At 43.0% G+C, this 25,217-nt stretch overlaps 1 protein-coding gene across 1 annotated transcript in view; it reads left to right on the top strand.

Moving 5' to 3' along the window:
- LOC110524266 (serine/threonine-protein kinase STK11) overlaps positions 1-25,217 on the top strand; it is a 112,956-nt gene that overhangs the window by 81,061 nt on the left and 6,678 nt on the right. Inside the window, exon 9 of the mRNA XM_021603756.2 lies at positions 14,466-14,668. Coding sequence (XP_021459431.2) covers positions 14,466-14,668 — 203 coding nt within the window. The remainder of the gene's footprint in view (positions 1-14,465; positions 14,669-25,217) is intronic.

Below are 25,217 nucleotides of genomic sequence, written 5' to 3'. Positions count from 1 at the left end.
CTACCCTACACACACAACTTATTATCCTACACACACACACACACACACACAACTTATTATCCTACCCTACACACACAACTTATTATCCTACCCTACACACACACACACACACACACACACACAACTTATTATCCTACCCTACACACACACACACAACTTATTATCCTACCCTACACACACACACACAACTTATTATCCTACCCTACACACACACACACAACTTATTATCCTACCCTACACACACACACACACACACACACACAACTTATTATCCTACCCTACACACACACACACACACACACACACACACACACACAACGTATTATCCTACTCTACATGCACACACACACACACACAACGTATTATCCTACCCTACATGCACACACACACAACGTATTATCCTACCTTACACGCACACACACACACACACACACACAACGTATTATCCTACCTTACACGCACACACACACACAACGTATTATCCTACCCTACACGCACACAACGTATTATCCTACCCTACACGCACACAACGTATCCTACCCTACACACACACACACACAACGTATTATCCTACCCTACACGCACACGCACACAACGTATTATCCTACCCTACACGCACACGCACACAACGTATTATCCTACCCTACACGCACACGCACACAACGTATTATCCTACCCTACACGCACACAACGTATTATCCTACCCTACACGCACACAACGTATTATCCTACCCTACACGCACACAACGTATTATCCTACCCTACACGCACACAACGTATTATCCTACCCTACACACACGCACACAACGTATTATCCTACCCTACACACACGCACACAACGTATTATCCTACCCTACACACACGCACACAACGTATTATCCTACCCTACACACACGCACACAACGTATTATCCTACCCTACACACACGCACACAACGTATTATCCTACCCTACACACACGCACACAACGTATTATCCTACCCTACACACACGCATACAAGGTATTATCCTACCCTACACACACGCATACAAGGTATTATCCTACCCTACACACACGCACACAAGGTATTATCCTACCCTACACACACGCACACAAGGTATTATCCTACCCCACGCACACAACGTATTATCCTACCCCACACACACACGCACACAAGGTATTATCCTACCCCATACACGCACACAACGTATTATCCTACCCCACACACACGCACACAACGTATTATCCTACCCCACACACACGCACACAACGTATTATCCTACCCCACACACGCGCGCACAACGTATTATCCTACACACACACACACACACACACAACTTATTATCCTACCCTACACACACAACTTATTATCCTACACACACACACAACTTATTATCCTACCCTACACACACACACACACACACACACAACTTATTATCCTACCCTACACACACACAACTTATTATCCTACCTTACACACACAACTTATTATCCTACCCTACACACACACACACACACACACACAACTTATTATCCTACCCTACACACACACACACACACAAACTTATTATCCTACCCTACACACACACACACACACACAAACTTATTATCCTACCCTACACACACACACACACAACTTATTATCCTACCCTATATACACACACACAACTTATTATCCTACCCTACACACACACACACACACACACACAACTTATTAATCTACCCTACACACACACACACACAACTTATTATCCTACACACACACACACACACACACACAACTTATTATCCTACCCTACACACACACACACACACAACTTATTATCCTACACACACACACACACAACTTATTATCCTACACACACACACACACACACACACACACACAACTTATTATCCTACCCTACACACACACACACACACAAACTTATTATCCTACCCTACACACACACACACACAAACTTATTATCCTACCCTACACACACACACACACACACAACTTATTATCCTACCCTACACACACACACACACACACAACTTTTTATCCTACCCTACACACACACACACACACACACACACAACTTTTTATCCTACCCTACACACACACACACACACAACTTATTATCCTACCCTACACACACACAACTTTTTATCCTACCCTACACACACACACACACACACACAACTTATTATCCTACCCTACACACACACACACACACAACTTATTATCCTACCCTACACACACACACACACAACTTATTATCCTACCCTACACACACAACTTATTATCCTACACACACACACAACTTATTATCCTACCCTACACACACACACACACACACACACAACTTATTATCCTACACACACACACACACACACACACACACACAACTTATTATCCTACACACACACACACACAACTTATTATCCTACACACACACACACACACAACTTATTATCCTACCCTACACACACATCTTATTATCCTACCCTACACACACACACACAACTTATTATCCTACCCTACACACACACACACACACAACGTATTATCCTACCCTACACACACACACACACACACACACAACGTATTATCCTACCCTACATGCACACACACACACACACAACGTATTATCCTACCTTACACGCACACACACACACAACGTATTATCCTACCTTACACGCACACACACACACACAACGTATTATCCTACCCTACACGCACACACAACGTATTATCCTACCCTACACGCACACGCACACAACGTATTATCCTACCCTACACGCACACGCACACAACTTATTATCCTACCCTACACGCACACGCACACAACGTATTATCCTACCCTACACACACACACACACACACACACACACACACACACACACACACACACAACTTATTATTCTACACACACACACACACACACAACTTATTATCCTACCCTACACACACAACTTATTATCCTACACACACACACAACTTATTATCCTACACACACACACACACACACAACTTATTATCCTACCCTACACACACACACACACACACAACTTATTATTCTACCCTACACACACAACTTATTATCCTACACACACACACACACAACTTATTATCCTACCCTACACACACACACACACACAACTTATTATCCTACACACACACACACACACACAACTTATTATCCTACACACACACACACACACAACTTATTATCCTACCCTACACACACAACTTATTATCCTACACACACACAAACTTATTATCCTACCCTACACACACAACTTATTATCCTACACACACACACACACAACTTATTATCCTACCCTACACACACAACTTATTATCCTACACACACACACACACAACTTATTATCCTACCCTACACACACACAACTTATTATCCTACCCTACCCCAACTTATTATCCTACCCTACACACACACACACACACAAACGTATTATCCTACCCTACACACACACACACACACACAAACGTATTATCCTACCCTACACACACACACACACAACTTATTATCCTACCCTACACACACACACACACACACACAACTTTTTATCCTACCCTACACACACACACACACACAACTTTTTATCCTACCCTACACACACACACACAACTTATTATCCTACCCTACACACACACAACTTTTTATCCTACCCTACACACACACAACTTATTATCCTACCCTACACACACACACACACACACAACTTATTATCCTACCCTACACACACACACACACAACTTATTATCCTACCCTACACACACAACTTATTATCCTACACACACACACAACTTATTATCCTACCCTACACACACACACACACACACACAACTTATTATCCTACACACACACACACACACAACTTATTATCCTACACACACACACACACACAACTTATTATCCTACCCTACACACACACACACACACAACTTATTATCCTACACACACACACACACAACTTATTATCCTACACACACACACACACACACACACAACTTATTATCCTACCCTACACACACACACACACACAAACTTATTATCCTACCCTACACACACACACACACAAACTTATTATCCTACCCTACACACACACACACACACACAACTTATTATCCTACCCTACACACACACACACACACACAACTTTTTATCCTACCCTACACACACACACACACACACAACTTTTTATCCTACCCTACACACACACACACACACAACTTATTATCCTACCCTACACACACACAACTTTTTATCCTACCCTACACACACACACACACACACAACTTATTATCCTACCCTACACACACACACACACACAACTTATTATCCTACCCTACACACACACACACACAACTTATTATCCTACCCTACACACACAACTTATTATCCTACACACACACACAACTTATTATCCTACCCTACACACACACACACACACACACACAACTTATTATCCTACACACACACACACACAACTTATTATCCTACACACACACACACACAACTTATTATCCTACACACACACACACACACAACTTATTATCCTACCCTACACACACATCTTATTATCCTACCCTACACACACACACACAACTTATTATCCTACCCTACACACACACACACACACAACGTATTATCCTACCCTACACACACACACACACACACAACGTATTATCCTACCCTACATGCACACACACACACACACAACGTATTATCCTACCTTACACGCACACACACACACACAACGTATTATCCTACCTTACACGCACACACACACACACAACGTATTATCCTACCCTACACGCACACACAACGTATTATCCTACCCTACACGCACACGCACACAACGTATTATCCTACCCTACACGCACACGCACACAACTTATTATCCTACCCTACACGCACACGCACACAACGTATTATCCTACCCTACACACACACACACACACACACACACACACACACACACACACACACACACACACACACAACTTATTATTCTACACACACACACACACACACACACAACTTATTATCCTACCCTACACACACAACTTATTATCCTACACACACACACAACTTATTATCCTACACACACACACACACACACACACACACAACTTATTATCCTACCCTACACACACACACACACACACAACTTATTATTCTACCCTACACACACAACTTATTATCCTACACACACACACACACAACTTATTATCCTACCCTACACACACACACACACACAACTTATTATCCTACACACACACACACACACACAACTTATTATCCTACACACACACACACACACAACTTATTATCCTACCCTACACACACAACTTATTATCCTACACACACACAAACTTATTATCCTACCCTACACACACAACTTATTATCCTACACACACACACACACACACAACTTATTATCCTACCCTACACACACAACTTATTATCCTACACACACACACACACAACTTATTATCCTACCCTACACACACACAACTTATTATCCTACCCTACCCCAACTTATTATCCTACCCTACACACACACACACACAAACGTATTATCCTACCCTACACACACACACACACACAAACGTATTATCCTACCCTACACACACACACACACAACTTATTATCCTACCCTACACACACACACACACACAACTTTTTATCCTACCCTACACACACACACACACACAACTTTTTATCCTACCCTACACACACACACACAACTTATTATCCTACCCTACACACACACAACTTTTTATCCTACCCTACACACACACAACTTATTATCCTACCCTACACACACACACACACACACAACTTATTATCCTACCCTACACACACACACACACAACTTATTATCCTACCCTACACACACAACTTATTATCCTACACACACACACAACTTATTATCCTACCCTACACACACACACACACACACACACACACACAACTTATTATCCTACACACACACACACACACAACTTATTATCCTACACACACACACACAACTTATTATCCTACCCTACACACACAACTTATTATCCTACACACACACACACACACACACACAACTTATTATCCTACCCTACACACACAACTTATTATCCTACACACACACAAACTTATTATCCTACCCTACACACACAACTTATTATCCTACACACACACACACACACACACACCTTATTATCCTACCCTACACACACAACTTATTATCCTACCCTACACACACATCTTATTATCCTACCCTACACACACACACACAACTTATTATCCTACCCTACACACACACACACACACAACGTATTATCCTACCCTACACACACACACACACACACAACGTATTATCCTACCCTACATGCACACACACACACACACAACGTATTATCCTACCTTACACGCACACACACACACACAACGTATTATCCTACCTTACACGCACACACACACACACAACGTATTATCCTACCCTACACGCACACACAACGTATTATCCTACCCTACACGCACACGCACACAACGTATTATCCTACCCTACACGCACACGCACACAACTTATTATCCTACCCTACACGCACACGCACACAACGTATTATCCTACCCTACACACACACACACACACACACACACACACACACACACACACACACACACAACTTATTATTCTACACACACACACACACACACACAACTTATTATCCTACCCTACACACACAACTTATTATCCTACACACACACACAACTTATTATCCTACACACACACACACACACACACACACAACTTATTATCCTACCCTACACACACACACACACACACAACTTATTATTCTACCCTACACACACAACTTATTATCCTACACACACACACACACAACTTATTATCCTACCCTACACACACACACACACACAACTTATTATCCTACACACACACACACACACACAACTTATTATCCTACACACACACACACACACAACTTATTATCCTACCCTACACACACAACTTATTATCCTACACACACACAAACTTATTATCCTACCCTACACACACAACTTATTATCCTACACACACACACACACACACAACTTATTATCCTACCCTACACACACAACTTATTATCCTACACACACACACACACAACTTATTATCCTACCCTACACACACACAACTTATTATCCTACCCTACCCCAACTTATTATCCTACCCTACACACACACACACACAAACGTATTATCCTACCCTACACACACACACACACACAAACGTATTATCCTACCCTACACACACACACACACAACTTATTATCCTACCCTACACACACACACACACACAACTTTTTATCCTACCCTACACACACACACACACACAACTTTTTATCCTACCCTACACACACACACACAACTTATTATCCTACCCTACACACACACAACTTTTTATCCTACCCTACACACACACAACTTATTATCCTACCCTACACACACACACACACACACAACTTATTATCCTACCCTACACACACACACACACAACTTATTATCCTACCCTACACACACAACTTATTATCCTACACACACACACAACTTATTATCCTACCCTACACACACACACACACACACACACACACAACTTATTATCCTACACACACACACACACACAACTTATTATCCTACACACACACACACAACTTATTATCCTACCCTACACACACAACTTATTATCCTACACACACACACACACACACACACAACTTATTATCCTACCCTACACACACAACTTATTATCCTACACACACACAAACTTATTATCCTACCCTACACACACAACTTATTATCCTACACACACACACACACACACACACCTTATTATCCTACCCTACACACACAACTTATTATCCTACACACACACACACACACACAACTTATTATCCTACCCTACACACACAACTTATTATCCTACACACACACAACTTATTATCCTACCCTACACACACAACTTATTATCCTACCCTACACACACACACACACACACACACACACACAACTTATTATTCTACCCTACACACACACACACACACACAACTTATTATCCTACCCTACACACACAACTTATTATCCTACACACACACACAACTTATTATCCTACACACACACACAACTTATTATCCTACACACACACACAACTTATTATCCTACACACACACACAACTTATTATCCTACACACACACACACACACACACAACTTATTATCCTACACACACACACACACACACAACGTATTATCCTACTCTACATGCACACACACACACACAACGTATTATCCTACCCTACATGCACACACACACAACGTATTATCCTACCTTACACGCACACACACACACACACACACAACGTATTATCCTACCTTACACGCACACACACACACAACGTATTATCCTACCCTACACGCACACACAACGTATTATCCTACCCTACACGCACACGCACACAACGTATTATCCTACCCTACACGCACACGCACAACGTATTATCCTACCCTACACGCACACGCACACAACGTATTATCCTACCCTACACGCACACAACGTATTATCCTACCCTACACGCACACAACGTATCCTACCCTACACACACACACACACAACGTATTATCCTACCCTACACGCACACGCACACAACGTATTATCCTACCCTACACGCACACGCACACAACGTATTATCCTACCCTACACGCACACGCACACAACGTATTATCCTACCCTACACGCACACAACGTATTATCCTACCCTACACGCACACAACGTATTATCCTACCCTACACGCACACAACGTATTATCCTACCCTACACGCACACAACGTATTATCCTACCCTACACACACGCACACAACGTATTATCCTACCCTACACACACGCACACAACGTATTATCCTACCCTACACACACGCACACAACGTATTATCCTACCCTACACACACGCACACAACGTATTATCCTACCCTACACACACGCACACAACGTATTATCCTACCCTACACACACGCATACAAGGTATTATCCTACCCTACACACACGCATACAAGGTATTATCCTACCCTACACACACGCACACAAGGTATTATCCTACCCTACACACACGCACACAAGGTATTATCCTACCCCACGCACACAACGTATTATCCTACCCCACACACACACGCACACAACGTATTATCCTACCCCATACACGCACACAACGTATTATCCTACCCCACACACACAACGTATTATCCTACCCCACACACGCGCGCACAACGTATTATCCTACCCTACACACACAACTTATTATCCTACACACACACACACACACACACAACTTATTATCCTACCCTACACACACAACTTATTATCCTACCCTACACACACACACACACACACACACACACACACACACACAACTTATTATCCTACCCTACACACACACACACAACTTATTATCCTACCCTACACACACACACACAACTTATTATCCTACCCTACACACACACACACAACTTATTATCCTACCCTACACACACACACACACACACACACACACACACACACAACTTATTATCCTACCCTACACACACACACACACACACACACACACACACAACGTATTATCCTACTCTACATGCACACACACACACACACAACGTATTATCCTACCCTACATGCACACACACACAACGTATTATCCTACCTTACACGCACACACACACACACACACACACACAACGTATTATCCTACCTTACACGCACACACACACACAACGTATTATCCTACCCTACACGCACACACAACGTATTATCCTACCCTACACGCACACGCACACAACGTATTATCCTACCCTACACGCACACGCACAACGTATTATCCTACCCTACACGCACACGCACACAACGTATTATCCTACCCTACACGCACACAACGTATTATCCTACCCTACACGCACACAACGTATCCTACCCTACACACACACACACACAACGTATTATCCTACCCTACACGCACACGCACACAACGTATTATCCTACCCTACACGCACACGCACACAACGTATTATCCTACCCTACACGCACACGCACACAACGTATTATCCTACCCTACACGCACACAACGTATTATCCTACCCTACACGCACACAACGTATTATCCTACCCTACACGCACACAACGTATTATCCTACCCTACACGCACACAACGTATTATCCTACCCTACACACACGCACACAACGTATTATCCTACCCTACACACACGCACACAATGTATTATCCTACCCTACACACACGCACACAACGTATTATCCTACCCTACACACACGCACACAACGTATTATCCTACCCTACACACACGCACACAACGTATTATCCTACCCTACACACACGCATACAAGGTATTATCCTACCCTACACACACGCATACAAGGTATTATCCTACCCTACACACACGCACACAAGGTATTATCCTACCCTACACACACGCACACAAGGTATTATCCTACCCCACGCACACAACGTATTATCCTACCCCACACACACACGCACACAACGTATTATCCTACCCCATACACGCACACAACGTATTATCCTACCCCACACACACGCACACAACGTATTATCCTACCCCACACACACGCACACAACGTATTATCCTACCCCACACACGCGCGCACAACGTATTATCCTACCCTACACACGCGCACACAACGTGTTATCCTACCCTACACATTTTACTGGTCTTGTCTTAAATGCACATCACAATTATACACTAAACACAAATATAAACGCAACATGCAACAATTTCAAATATTTTACTGAGTTACAGTTCATATAAGGAAATCATTCAAGTGAAATACATTAAATAGGCCCAAATCTATGGATTTCACATGACTGGGAATACAGATATGCATCTGTTAGTCACAGATACCGTTTTTAAATGTTAAAAAAAAAGAAAATTATGTAAGGGCATGGATCAGAAAACCAGCCAGTATCTGGTGTGACCACCACTTGCCTCTTGCTGTGCTACACATTTCCTTCTCATAGAGTTGATCAGGCTGTTGATTGTGGCCTGTGGAATGTTGTATGGAACATTTCTGTGATCTTTTATTTCAGCTCATGACCCATGGGACCAACACTTTTGCATTTTATATTTTTGTTCAGTTTACATATATCAGTTGCTTTAAGTAACTGCTTATTCCATTGGTTAGCCTTCTTTATATAACTAGTGAGCGGAGGTGGAGGAGAATGGCTGCAGCACTTGATCAGCAAATAGCAGTGAGTGGGAGTGTGTCCTGTTATAATCATGGAAAAGATGGAGAAGATTTTCGACGGAGGTGTAGATTGAACGTAAAAGTTGTACACACAACGTACAGAAAACACACAATCAATCCCACGTCACAGTGTACAGAAAACGCATGCACCCACACAAGCACTCATACTGTGCGCACATACACCTACCTCTGTGGCCCCATGGCAAGGCTGTCGTCACTGATGCTCCATGTGTTACGAAACAAAAGGCCAAGGTCTCCACAGGCCTCTCTACCATTACTCACTCCTCTCAGAAAGGAAGCTGCCTGTTACATAGTGTGTTGCTTAGCTCTTCACTATTTCTAGCAAATGGAGGAAGGGGACGTGGTACATTTCTGTCTCCTAAAATATGAGCCCTGTCAAGGTGATTCTGCTTCATGACATGCAGGAGATTTAGTGGTGACACATACTGCAGTGCAAATGACAAAGAAATCCTTGGTCAGTTGTCATGACACATTGCTCTATTGTTGTGCATTGCGGCTCTGCTTCTGTTGTCCTCAATCCGCACTTATAGTCTGCCCACTTCAGAGCAAATCATGCCTAGCTGCAAAGACTACTTTGTTGTCCTGTATTTACTAGGGCTGGGAATTTCTAGGGACCTCGCCATACGATATCATCCCGATACTGTATTGTGATTCGATATTGTGATTTTATTGCGATTTGGTGTTCCAAACATATTGCTCACCATATGTCTGCTGCAGAGAGACGAGGGAACCCCCCACATTACTAGTAGTTAGCCCAATGTGAGGACACTGGAGATTTGGCTTTGAAGCTGGCTTGGGAGTAGGCTTTTCACACTAACAAGTCTCTCTCTATCTCTGTACTGTACTTCAGTACAGTAGTTGAGTATTTGCATGTCAAATTACTGTGATAGTAATGGATGACAGGGAGTGTCTTTTAAAAAAATATATGAAACGCATGAAAGGCCTGTGCTCTTGGGAGAGACCAGCTGTTTCCACCATGCCCCCTAATTAGGAGACCCTAGTGTGTGTGTGTGTGTGCACGCTATTTGATGTGTAAATGAGTAAGAGAGAACCAGACCTGGCTTCAAATACATTATCTAAGTATTTGTTATTTAAATACTTACTCTATGTATTTGATTATTTTCCAGTAATGTGGTGCTGAATCAACTATCTGTATTAGGAGTATTTTAAAACAATTCTATAAACGGCCTGCTATTTGAAACCATTTTCAAATACTTATTTCCCAATACTTTATTTCAAAACTCTAGGACCAAACCGACCTGGATTTTTATGCAAGGGAGTACACACAATACTCCATAATGACAAAGTGAAAACATGTTTTTTAATTTTAAAAATAAATTTCAAATGTAATGAAAATGAAATACGGAAATATCTAATTGACATAAATATTCACAACACTGAGGCAATGCATGTTAGAATCACCTTTGGCAGCGATTACAGGTGAGTCTTTCTGGGTAAGTCTCTAAGAGCTTTGCACACCTGGATTGTACAATATTTGCACATTCTTCTTTTTAAAATTCTTCAAGCTCCGTCAAGTTGGTTGTTGATCATTGCTAAACAGGCATTTTCAAGTGTGCCATAAAATCGTCTTGAAATTCTAAGTCAAAACTAGAACGTGGAACATTCAACAGTCATCTTGGTAAGCAACTCAAATGTGTAGGATTTGCCCCAAACATAACGCTTTATATTCAGGATTTTTTTTTGCAGTTTTACTTTAGTACCTTATTGCAAACAGGATGCATGTTTTGGAATATCTTTATTCTGTACAGGCTTCCTTCTTTTCACTCTGTCATTTAGGTTAGCATTCTTGAGTAACTACAATTTTGTTGATCCATCCTCAGTTTTCTCCTATCACAGCCATTAAACTCGGTAACTGTTTTAAAGTCACCATTGGCCTCGTGAAATCCCTGGGCGGTTTCCTTCCTCTCCGGCAACTGAGTTAGGAAGGATGCCTGTATCTTTGTAGTGACTGGACGTATTGATACACCATCAATTGTTTTTAATAACTTCACCATGCTCAAAGGGATATTCAATGTCTGCTTTTAAAAAGTTTACCCATCTACCAATCGGTGCCTTACTTTGCGAGACATTTATTTATTTATTTCACCTTTATTTAATCAGGTAGTGTTGTTGAGAACAAGTTCTCATTTACGAGCATTGGAAAACCTCCCTGGTCTTACTGGTTGAAATTCACTGTTCAACTGCGGGACCTTACAATTATCTATATGTGTGGGGAAACGGATGTGGAAGTAATTCAAAAATCATGTTAAACACTATTCTTGCACATGCAACTTATGTGACTTAAGCAAAGTTTTACTCCTGAACTTATTTAGGCTTGCCATAACAAAGGGGTTGAATACTTATTGACTTGAGACATTTCCACTTTTCATTTTTAGATAATTTGTCAAAAAAAAAAAAAAAAAAAAAAAAAAACATAATTCCACTTTGACATTATGGGGTTGTGTGTGAGGCCAGTAACGCACAATCTCAATTGAATACATTTTAAATTCCGGTTATAACACATTTCTTGGGAGAAAAAAGTAAAGGGATGTTAATAATTTCTAAAGGCACTATTGTGACGTTTCCATAAGCAAATCCTCTTGTTTAAAGGGATACTTCGGGATTTTGACAATGAGGTGCTTTATCTACTTCCCCTGAGTCAGATGTGTGAAGTTTGAAGGAAGTTGCTAACAAGCATTAGCGCAATGACTTGAAGCAGATACCCATAGACTTCCAGTCATTGTGCTAACTCTATTTAGCATTGTCTCGGGGAAACTACCTCTAACATACTAGACACAGAGATACACATTTTATCCACAAGTTAATCTGACTCTGGTTAAGTAGATAAAGGGTCTAATGGCTAAAATCCCTTTAAGTATCCCTTTAAGCAAATAAGGTGTCACTGAGTTTTTTGCCTTGGGCATCTCAAGCATTATTAAGAATTGGTTCTCAACTGACTCACCTAGCTAAATAAACGCTAAATTAGCTGCACAAACAAAGAATAAGCTTGATGGGTCCAAAATGAAAGGCATATGTCGCCCCAAAAATGAGGTAGGGGCCCACAATCTTTATTTGATCTTATTTTAAGTTTCTGGAATTTTTTTTATTCTGTAACCAATGTTCTGTGGTTTCAGCTGGGTAAGGAAGAAACACCCTGCAACGGAGCCTCTGGTGCCCATGCCCCCTAGTGCTGATCGGAGGGACGCGTGGCGTAGCATGACCGTACTGCCCTACCTGGAGCACCTGCACGGCTACGCCGACCAGGACGACGAGGATGACGACGAACTCTTCTACGGAGACGGAGAGATCATCTACTCTCAGGGTTTCACTATGACAGGTGAGAGGCGGAGGGATAGAGATCGATGGAGAGGTGGAGCGATAGAGAAATGGAGAAGAATCTTTGATTTCTGAACTTTACAGCTGGTAGGCAGATAAGGTACAAACAACATAAATACAGTATGGTATTGTTACAACAGCATTATGGTGGTGGAGGCTTCAAGTAAAGTGTTCCCTGGACAATAGTGTCAACTGTGCATTACATCCATGAGAATATTAAACATCTACAGTTGAAGTCGAGAAGTTTACATACACCAGTTTTTCACAATTCCTGACATCTAATCCTAGATTTTCCAGCTTTTATTTCTTTCATCACATTCCCAGTGGGTCAGAGGTTTACATGCACTCAATTAGTATTTGGTAGCATTGCCTTTAAATTGTTTAACTTGGGTCAAATGTTTTGGGTAGTCTTCCACAAGCTTCCCAAACTAAGTTGGGTGAATTTCCTCCTAACAGAGCTGGTGTAACTGAGTCAGGTTTGTAAGCCCCTTTGCTCGCACACACTTTTTCAGTTCTGCCCACAAATTTTCTGTAGGACGAGGTCAGGGCTTTGTGATGGCCAGTCCAATACCTTGACTAACTTGTCCTTACGCCATTTTGACACAACTTTGGAAGTATGCTTGGGGTCATTGTCCATTTGGAGGACCCATTTGCAACCAAGCTTTAACTTCCTGACCAATGTCTTGAGATGTTGCTTCAATATATCCACATCATTTCCTTTCTCATGTTGCCATCTATTTTGTAAAGTGCAACAGTCCCTCCTGCAGCAAAGCATCCCCACAACATGATGCTGCCACCCCCGTGCTTCACGGTTGGGATGGTGTTCTTCGGCTTGCAAGCCTCTCCCTTTTTCCTCCAAACATAAGGATGGTCATTATGGCCAAACAATTCTATTTTTGTTTCATCAGACCAGAGGACATTTCCCCAAAAAGTACGATCTTTGTCCCCATGTGCAGTTGCAAACCGTAGTCTGGCTTTTTTATGGCGGTTTTGGAGCAGTGGCTTCTTCCTTGCTGAGCAGCCTTTCAGGTTATGTTGATTTATAGGACTTGTTTTTACTGTGGATTTAGATACTTTTGTACCCGTTTCCTCCAGTATCTTCACAAGGTCCTTTGCTGTTGTTCTGGGATTGATTTGAACTTTTCACACCAAAGTACGTTCATCTCTAGGAGACAGAACGCGTCTCCTTCCTGAGCGGTATGATGGCTGCATGGTCCAATGGTGTTTATAATGGTGTTTATACTTGCGTACTATTGTTTGTACAGATGAACATGGTACCTTCAGGCATTTGGAAATTGCTCCCAAGGATGAACCAGACTTGTGGAGGTCTACAATGTTTTTTTCCTGAAGTCCTGATTTCTTGTGATTTTCCCATAATGTCAAGCAAAGAGGCACTGAGTTTGAAGGTAGGCCTTGAAATACATCCACAGGTACACCTGCAATTGACTCAAATGGTGTCATGGCTTTAGAAGCTTCTGATATCCTAATTGACATAATTTTCTTGAATTTTCCAAGCTGTTTAACGGCACAGTCAACTTAGTGTATGTAAACTTCTGACCCACTGGAATTGTAATACAGTGAATTATAAGTGAAATAATCTGTCTGTAAACAATTGTTGGAAAAATGACCTGTGTCATGCACAAAGTAGATGTCCTAAGACGAGGGGGGGTGCATATTTGTAAACAACAGCTGGTGCATGAAATCTGAGGAAGTCTAGATTTTGCTCGCCTGAAATAGATTGCTGGCCACGCTACTTGCCTAGAGTTTTCAGTTATACTTTTCGTGGCTGTTTATTTACCACCACAGACAGATGCTGGCACTAAGACCGCACTCAGTCTGCTGTATAAGGAAATAAGCAAACAGGAAACCACTCACCCAGAGGCGGCGATCCTAGTGGCCCGGAGATTTTAATGCAGGAAAACTTAAATCAGTTCTACCACATTTCTATCAACATGTTAAATGTGCAAGCAGAGGGAAAACGATTCTAGATCACCTGTACTCCACACACAGAGACTCGTACAAAGCTCTCCCTCACCCTCCATTTGGTAAATCCTACCACAACTCTATCCTCCTGATTCCGGCTTACAAGCAAAAATTAAAGCAGGAAGCACCAGTGACTCGGTCTATAAAAAAGTGGTCAGATGAAGCAGATGCCAAACTACAGGACTGTTTTGTTATCACAGACTGGAACATGTTCTGGGTTTCTTCCGATGGCATTGAGGAGTACACCACATCAGTCACTGGCTTTATCAATAAGTGCATCGAGGACGTCGTCCCCACAGTGACTGTATGTACATACCCCAACCAGAAGCCATGGATTACAGGCAACATTTGCACTGAGCTAAAGGGCAGAGCTGTCGCTTTCAAGGTGCGGGACTCTAACCCAGGAGCTTACAAGAAATCCTGCTATGTCCTGCGACGAACCATCAAACAGGCAAAGCGTCAATATAGAGCTAAGATTGAATTGTATTACACCGGCTCCGACACTTGTCTTATGAGGCAGGGCTTGCAAACTATTACAGACTACAAAGGGAAGCACAGCCGCAAGCTGCCTAGTGACATGAGCCTGCCATACGAGCTAAATCACTAATATGCTCGTTTCAAGGCAAGCAACACTGAGGCATGCATGAGAGCATCAGCTGTTCCTGATGACTGTGTCCACACTCTCCGTAGCCGACGTGAGTAAGACCTTTTAAACAGGTCAACATACACAAGAGTGCGGGGCCAGATGGATTACCAGGATGTGTGCTCCAGGCATGTGCTGACCAACTGGCAGGTGTCTTCACTGACATTTTAAACATGTCCCTGATTTGAGTCTATAATACCAACATGTTTCAAGCAGACCACCATAGTCCCTGTGCCCAAGAACACAAAGTAGCACTCATGTCCGTAGCCATGAAGTGCTTTGAAAGGCTGGTAATGCCTCACATCAACACCATTATCCCAGAAACCCTAGACCCACTCCAATTTGCATACCGCCCAAACAGATCCACAGACGATCTCTATTGCACTCTATTGCCCTTTCCAACCTGGACAAAAGGAACACCTACATGAGAATGCTATTCATTGACTACAGCTCAGCGTTCAACACCATAGTGCCCTCAAAGCTCATCACTAAGCTAAGGATCCTGGGACTAAACACCTCCCTCTGCAACTGGATCCTGGACTTCCCGACGGGCCGTCCCCAGGTGGTGCGGGTAGGTAGCAACACATCTGCCACGCTGATCCTCAACACTGGAGCCCCCCAGGTGTGCGTGCTCAGTTCCCTCCTGTACTCCCTGTTCACCCACGACTGCATGGCCAGGCACGACTCCAACACCATCATTAAGTTTGCAGACGACACAACAGCCTGATCAACGACGAGACAGCCTATAGGGAGGAGGTCAGAAACCTGGCCGGGTGGTTCCAGAATAACAACCTATTCCTCAACGTAACCAAGACTAAAGAGATGATTGTGGACTACAGAAAAAGGAGGACCTCTTTCTCTCTCTGCCACCTTTTGTTCTTGTCACAAATCCACAGACACACACACAGGGGAGGAAGTGGCTTCTATCCAGCCTGATTTAGTAATTAGTCATCTCTGGGTAGACTAGATGGTAATGGGAGTTGATTGTCTGTGGATTTCGTTCTGTTCTGTCTCCATTTGTTTTTTCCTCGTCCTCCCATTTCTCTTTCATAATAATCTGATGTAACCAGTAGCCAGACGCATATCTAGTGCAGGAGAGGAGACCGCCAGGTCTGGTGGAGCCAAGGGAATGCTGCTGACATTGTGCACTGCACTACGACCTACTAAGGACCCACACCATGACACAAATGTCAATGTTTTGTGGAGTTATGAAAAAAAGTACTATGTAGGTAAGGGGTGAAAAGCAGAAAGTCCGGGTAGCCGTTTGGTTAACTGTTCAGCAGTCTTATGGCTTTGGGGTAGAAGCCTTTTTGTACCAGACTTGGCGCTCCGGTACCACTTGCTGTGCAGTAGCAGAGCGAACAGACTGACTTTGACCATTTTTTAGGGCTTCCTCTGACACTGCCTCCTATAGAGGTCCTGGATGGCAGGGAGTTCGGCCCCAGTGATGTATTGGGCCATACGCATTACCCTCTGTAGCACCTTGCGGTCGGATGCCGAGCAGTTGCCATACCAAGCGCTGGTGCAGCCATTCAAGATGCTCTTAATGGTGCAGTTGTAGAACTTTTGAGGATTCGAGGGCCTATGACAAATCTTTTCAGCCTCCTGAGGGGGAAGAGGCATTGTCGTGCCCTCTTTGCGACTGTGTTGGTGTGTTTGGGCCATGATTGGTCCTTAGTGATGTGAACACGGGGGAACTTGAAGCTCTTGATTGTCTCCATTACTTGTCCTGTCGATGTAAATGGGGGTGTGCTTTGCCTTTTGTTTCCTGTAGTCCACAATAAGCAAATTTTGTCTTGCTGGTGTTGAGGGAGAGGTTGTTGTTCTGGCATCACACTGCCAGGTCTCTGACCTCCCTGAAGGCTGTCTCATCATCGTCAGTGATCAGTTCTACTCCCGTTGTGTTGTCAGCAAAGTTAATGATGGTGTTGGAGTCATGTGCGGCCACACAGTCGTGGGCGAACAGGGACTGCAGGAGGGGGCTAAGCACACGGCCCTGAGGTTAGGTGATTGATTGGGTTTGAGGGTCAGCGCTGCGAATGTGTTGTTGCCTAGCCTCAGCATCCTGTCAAATTCTATTATCCAATTGCAGAGGGAGTTTAATCCCAGGGTCCTTAGTAGTGAGCTTGGAGGGCACTATGGTGTTGAACGCTGAGCTGTAGTCAATGAACAGCATTCACATGTAGGTGTTATTTTTGTCCAGGTGGGAATGGGCAGTGTGGCGTACGATAGAGATGGCGTCATCTGTGGATCTGTTGGGTAGGTATGCGAATTTGAGTGGGTCCAGGGTGTCTGGGATGATGGTGTTGATATGGGCCATGACCATCCTTTCAAAGCATTTCATGACTGTAGATGGGATTGCTACAGGTGATTAGTAATTTAGACAGTGTTCTTGGGCACGGGGACTATGGTGGTCTGCTTGAAACATGTAGGTATTACAGACTAGGTCAGGGTTAGGTTGAAAATGTCAAGACACTTGCCAGTTGGTCAGCGCATGCTCGGAGTACACATCCTGGTAATCTGTCTGACCCTGCGGCCTTGTGAATGTTAACTTGTTTAAAGGACTTATTCACATCGGCTATGGAGAGCGTGATCACACAGTCATCCGGAACAGCTGGTGCTCTCATGCATGGTTCAGTGTTGGTTACCTTGAAGCAAGCATAGAAGGCATTTAGTTAGTCTGGTAGGCTTGTGTCACTGGGAAGCTCGCGGCTCTGTTTCCCTTTGTAATCTGGGATAGTTTGCAAGCCCTACCACATCTGACGAGTTTAGTAATCACTGTTTTGATGTCTAGAAGCTCTTTTCGGTCATTTGAAACGATGGGAGATTTTATTTTTTTATTTTATATATATTTTTTAAACCCATCAAAAAAAGAAACGTCCCTTTTTCAGTACCCTGTCCTTTCATACCTAACACTGCTTCCCATGCTTGAGAGAGGCTGGACTGAGGGCTTGTAAGCCTGTTGTAAGGCAGGTCCTCACCAGACATCACCGGCAACAACGTCGGTTATGGGCACAAACCCACCGCCACTGGACCAGACAGGACTGACAAAAAGTGCTCTTCACCGACGAGTTGCGGAATTGTCTCACCAGGGGTGATGGTCAGATTTGTGTATCATCGAAGGAATGAGCGTTACACCGAGGCCTGTACTCTGGAGTGGGATCGATTTGGAGGTGGAGGGTCCGTCATGGTCTGGGGCGGTGTGTCACAGCATCATCGGACTGAGCTTGTTGTCATTGCAGGCAATCTCAATGCTGTGTGTTACAGGGAAGACATCCTCCTCCCTCATGTGGTACCCTTCTCGCAGGCTCATCCTGACATGACCCTCCAGCATGACAATGCCACCAGCCATACTGCTTGTTCTGTGCGTGATTTCCTGCAAGACAGGAATGTCAGTGTTCTGCCATGGCCAGTGAAGAGCCTGGATCTCAGGTCTGGGACCTGTTGGATTGGAGGGCTTGGGCTTGGGCTTGGGCCATCCCCCCCCCCCCCTCAGACATGTCTGTGAACTTGCAGGTGCCTTGGTGGAAGAGTGGGGTAACATATCACAGAAAGAACTGACGAATCTGGTGCAGTCCATGAGGAGGAGATGCACTGCAGTACTTAATGCAGCTGGTGGCCACACCAAATACTGACTGTTACTTTTGATTTTGAACCCCCCCAGTCACATGTCTGTGTAACTTGTTCCGTTTATGCCTGTTGTTGAATCTTGTTATGTTCATACAAATATTTACACATGTTAAGTTTGCTGAAAATAAATACAGTTGACGGTGAGAGGATGTTTTAATTATTTTTTTGCTTAGTTTTATATATATATATATATATATATAATCTCAGCAAAAAAAAAAAAACATCCTCTCACCGTCAACTGCATTTATTTTCAGCAAATTGAACATGTTATGTTCATACAAATATTTACACAAAAAAAAAAAAAAAAAGCTCAGTCCGATGACGCTGTAACACACCGCCCCAGACCCTCCACCTCCAAATCGATGCCACCCCCTCTGTCGCCGTTATTTGATTAGAACAGGGCTCTCCATCCCTGTTCCTGGAGAGCAATCCACCTGTAGTTTGATTTTTTTGCTGTTTTAACTATCCCGATTCAGCTTGTCAACCAGGTAATTATTAGGTTTGGATGGGTAGATTAGGGTTTGATCGAAGACCTACAGGATGGTAGCTCTTCGGGTACAGGGTTGGAGAGCCCTGGATTAGATGATCATCCCAGATCTGTCCTCAGGAGGATATTGAATTGTCCCAGGTGTTATCTATATACTGTCGAGTGAGTGAGTCCGTCCATCTCTCCGGAAGAGCTGGTCAGTCTATCTGTAATTGCATCAGCCCAGTGAGTGTGGGCTGGCTGCTACTATGGACCAGTAAGTCACTTTGCCCCGGCTGAGATTAGTGATTGGACAAGGTCATCGCTGAGAGGAGTCTGGAAGAGGAGGGAGCAGATGAAGTTGAGTACCTCATGCTCTGAGAATGTCCATGGACTTGGTTGTTGGGTTCATTTCCACTGTCCTTAGTAGAACTATTTTTCTCTCTGTCTGTAACTTTCTGTGATGTGCACATATTTATATGGATTATTGATATATTTACCTTTTGCATTGAGGACATTGGTTTAGCATTGGTAATTTCTCACATTCTAACAGTTTGTCATAGTAATATAGTATAGCAGTAGCTAATGCCTGAAGGTAGACTTATATTTGCTGTCTTGTACAAATGTTGTAACATAAGGTGCTAGAAGCGCTCAATAAGTCCTCGCCTACCTCTGCTAATTACTGCATGCTGTTGGTGTCGTGGGTCCGGTTAGAGACACGGTATAGTCATTCTTGGCCCACTGTTAAAGCCCTAGGCACCGGCTGTGATGTAGGATACATTACACACTCTGTATTTCAAGGCTATAGCAACTATGCGTTTCACTCAAAGCGACAGGGATCCAGTATTGAATTAATACAAAAAGGCATATTATATCAAAAGATAAGATGGGAACAGTGAAGATTAGATTGTATGGCATCTAGGAATCTAATCTGAAATCGGATTGTTCCTGTGTCCCTGTGTTCTGATTTGTTAACTGATAGCAGTACATTTGATAGATGCCGTGATAAGACCACACAGCTATTTGCCTGTTTTTAATGACTCATTCTAGTATGGGTTAGTTTTGGGTTAATGTTTTACTTTTTCCTATTGACTGCAGTGATTCGCCTACCTGAGTCATAATATAGAAGATTGGCCAAATCGCCTCCTCTCTTATAACCACTGTGAAGTTCAAAACACTAAATCAGCCATTCCTAGCCATTCTGTCTTCTTAGAGATAAGAAGGGATGGAAATTGTTTTCATTAGCTTTTTTTTTATTATATTGGTTTTCAAGGAGATTACATTATTTATCTTTCCACAATAGACCTTTATGGGCTTGTTTGAACTGTGGCAATGTTTCCAATCGGTCCATACCCAATTACATGAGGACAGCATGCAGAGAGGGTATCCATCATTCTTTAAATTTTTTTCCTTTCAATTCACTATTTCCTGGCAGTCTTTTATTAAGTGATTTGTCTGCCTTGGCTTCTTGTGCATTGTGTGTTTCCAATTAAAGTTAAGTCAATTTAAACCGGAATCTTGTTTATGTTCAGAGTACATTTTATTCCCTACTCTCCTCTTCAAAGGGAAGCACAAAAATATTATTTGTATTTTTGATTTGATTCACCATTGCTTCCTCTTGGGTGTCCTGTGGAGGATATTTTGCGAAATTATACCCACTACCCTTAAGAGTCCGACCGATATATCGGTTCACCGACATAATCTGCCAATATTGGCCTTTTATTTCCTGTATCGGACGATAAATCCACCGATAACCAATATTTAATAAATAGGATGAAAAAAGCGAATCTTATGCTTATCTGAACACTTGCAGTCATTCTCATGTTATTAATTTCACAATGTAAGAAATCAACATTTGAAGAATATTTATTGGACAATTGCTGGTTTTGGATGGCAATTTATAAGAATTCCGTGTGGAAAACATACACTTTTTAATTTCTCTGACATAAAATAGAATATCAGCAGATATGTCAGTATCGGTAAGTTTGTCCCCCCAAAAATAGGTATCGGACCAGATTTTAATTTTTTTTTTCCCCCTCACTCATCGGAGTCTGTTGTTTGCTCTCTGCCATGCTGGAGCTGTTTAAATTTGGAAAATAGGGCTTTAAAATAACCGGAATCACAGCGTGGCAATGCCTGTTGGGAGGCTGATTTGCGAGAAAGGTGAACAACCGTGTGAGTGTGTAGGGGAACAACGGTGTCAATTCTAATGAACATTTCTATCTGTCATATAGTAGTAGTCTGTTTTTTTTCTTGCCCCCAGTCTGAGCCTCCTATACTGCACACCACTCACTTCTGTATTTTCTCTCTCTCTCTCTTTCTCTCTCTATTCCTCTTACGGTTGAAGCATTCTTAAGCAATTTAGGAACTCCTAAAGGATTTGTATGTGTATAGGGATGCGTAGTACATGGTTGCTACTCATTTAGTGCATAGAAACCACCCCAGCAGCACCCATTCATACTGTGCAACAATGCAACCCATTATAGAGGGAGCACAGCTTGACTGCATTAGAGAGGTGAGGTGTTTTAGAGAAAGAGAGGGAGGTGTATGTATGGCCTGGGGTGTATTTGACATCAAATGTCCTAGTTTGTGACCCCGGCGTCAGCCTTGTGCTCATTTTGTGCATACTCACACACACACCACCACCACGTATTCTTTCCGGAAACATAAACACCCCCCTCTCTCCGCTCGCCGGCTCCATGAGCAGCAGTTCAAAATCGCCGATTAGAGAGTAGCGAGTGTTTAAGTTGCCATGGCAACTAGGTGAGTCATCCTACTGCAGTTCGTTAAGTCACTTGCACTGTATATGCACTCTTTCTCTCCTCCCTCTTTATGCTCTGACACTATGATTCTACCTGTTCTTTTGTCACCTTTGCTGTTGTCAGAAAGGGGGTGACAGGCACAGGTCTTCACAGGTTAGCCATTGTTGGAGTAAAGGGGAGGAGAGGTGCTGTGAGGGGGAGGTTAATGAGAGCGAGCCCGGTGTCGCTGTGCTGCCTTTGATTACATATTTATGGCCCAGGCTAATCAGTAAGCCCAGTGTCGACAGCTTCACAGGGGGTTTAGAGGGAGAGCGAGGGCCCAGTCAGACTTCATTTAGCTGGTGTTCAATTACCGAGAGTGCCGGAAGCACTTTGATTTCTGATTGAACAAGTCTAATAATGTGCAGATGTCAATTGTGGTTAATTATGGTGATGATTGTCGTTTATGACCGGGGTTTTAGTCATCTTTTGCCTGGTGAACCTGTGTGCATAAATCAGGGTGACTTCATCACCCCATTCATGAAAGGTCATGATTAATGATTATTAATGTCATGTAGTTTGCTTTGAGACAATTTAGTTTTCTTTTCCTTTTTCAACTTGTGTGTTTTACTAACCTGTTGCACACTTTATCTTGGTTCCTGGAGCAACATATCACTGAGAGATGTCATGTTCTGCTCTCTATAATGAAGCGAAACCAGTTCAGACAAGAAACTCAAGTATTTGCATCATCTGAGATGGCAGCAAACATTTCTTACCTTATGACAATCTATTTAAGTTGACAAGTTCTGTACAAACATCCTAACTAGGCAATCTGGGAAGAAGGGCCTTGGTCAGGGAGGTGACCAAGAACCGAATGGTCACTCTGACAGAGCTCTAGAGTTCCTCTGTGGAGATGGGAGAACCTTCCAGAAGGACAACCATCTCTGCAGCACTCCACCAATCAGGCCTTTATGGTTGAGTGGCCAGACGGAAGCCACTCTAGAGTAAAAAGAACATGACAGCCCGCTTGGAGTTTGCCAAAAGGCACCTCAAGGACACAGACCATGAGAAACAAGATTCTCTGGTC

Source organism: Oncorhynchus mykiss, chromosome 5, assembly GCF_013265735.2.
Source record: "Oncorhynchus mykiss isolate Arlee chromosome 5, USDA_OmykA_1.1, whole genome shotgun sequence".
Taxonomy (NCBI): Eukaryota; Metazoa; Chordata; class Actinopteri; order Salmoniformes; family Salmonidae; genus Oncorhynchus; species Oncorhynchus mykiss.
Note: the sequence above shows the minus strand (reverse complement) of the source record. Positions and strands in the feature narration are given on the sequence as shown.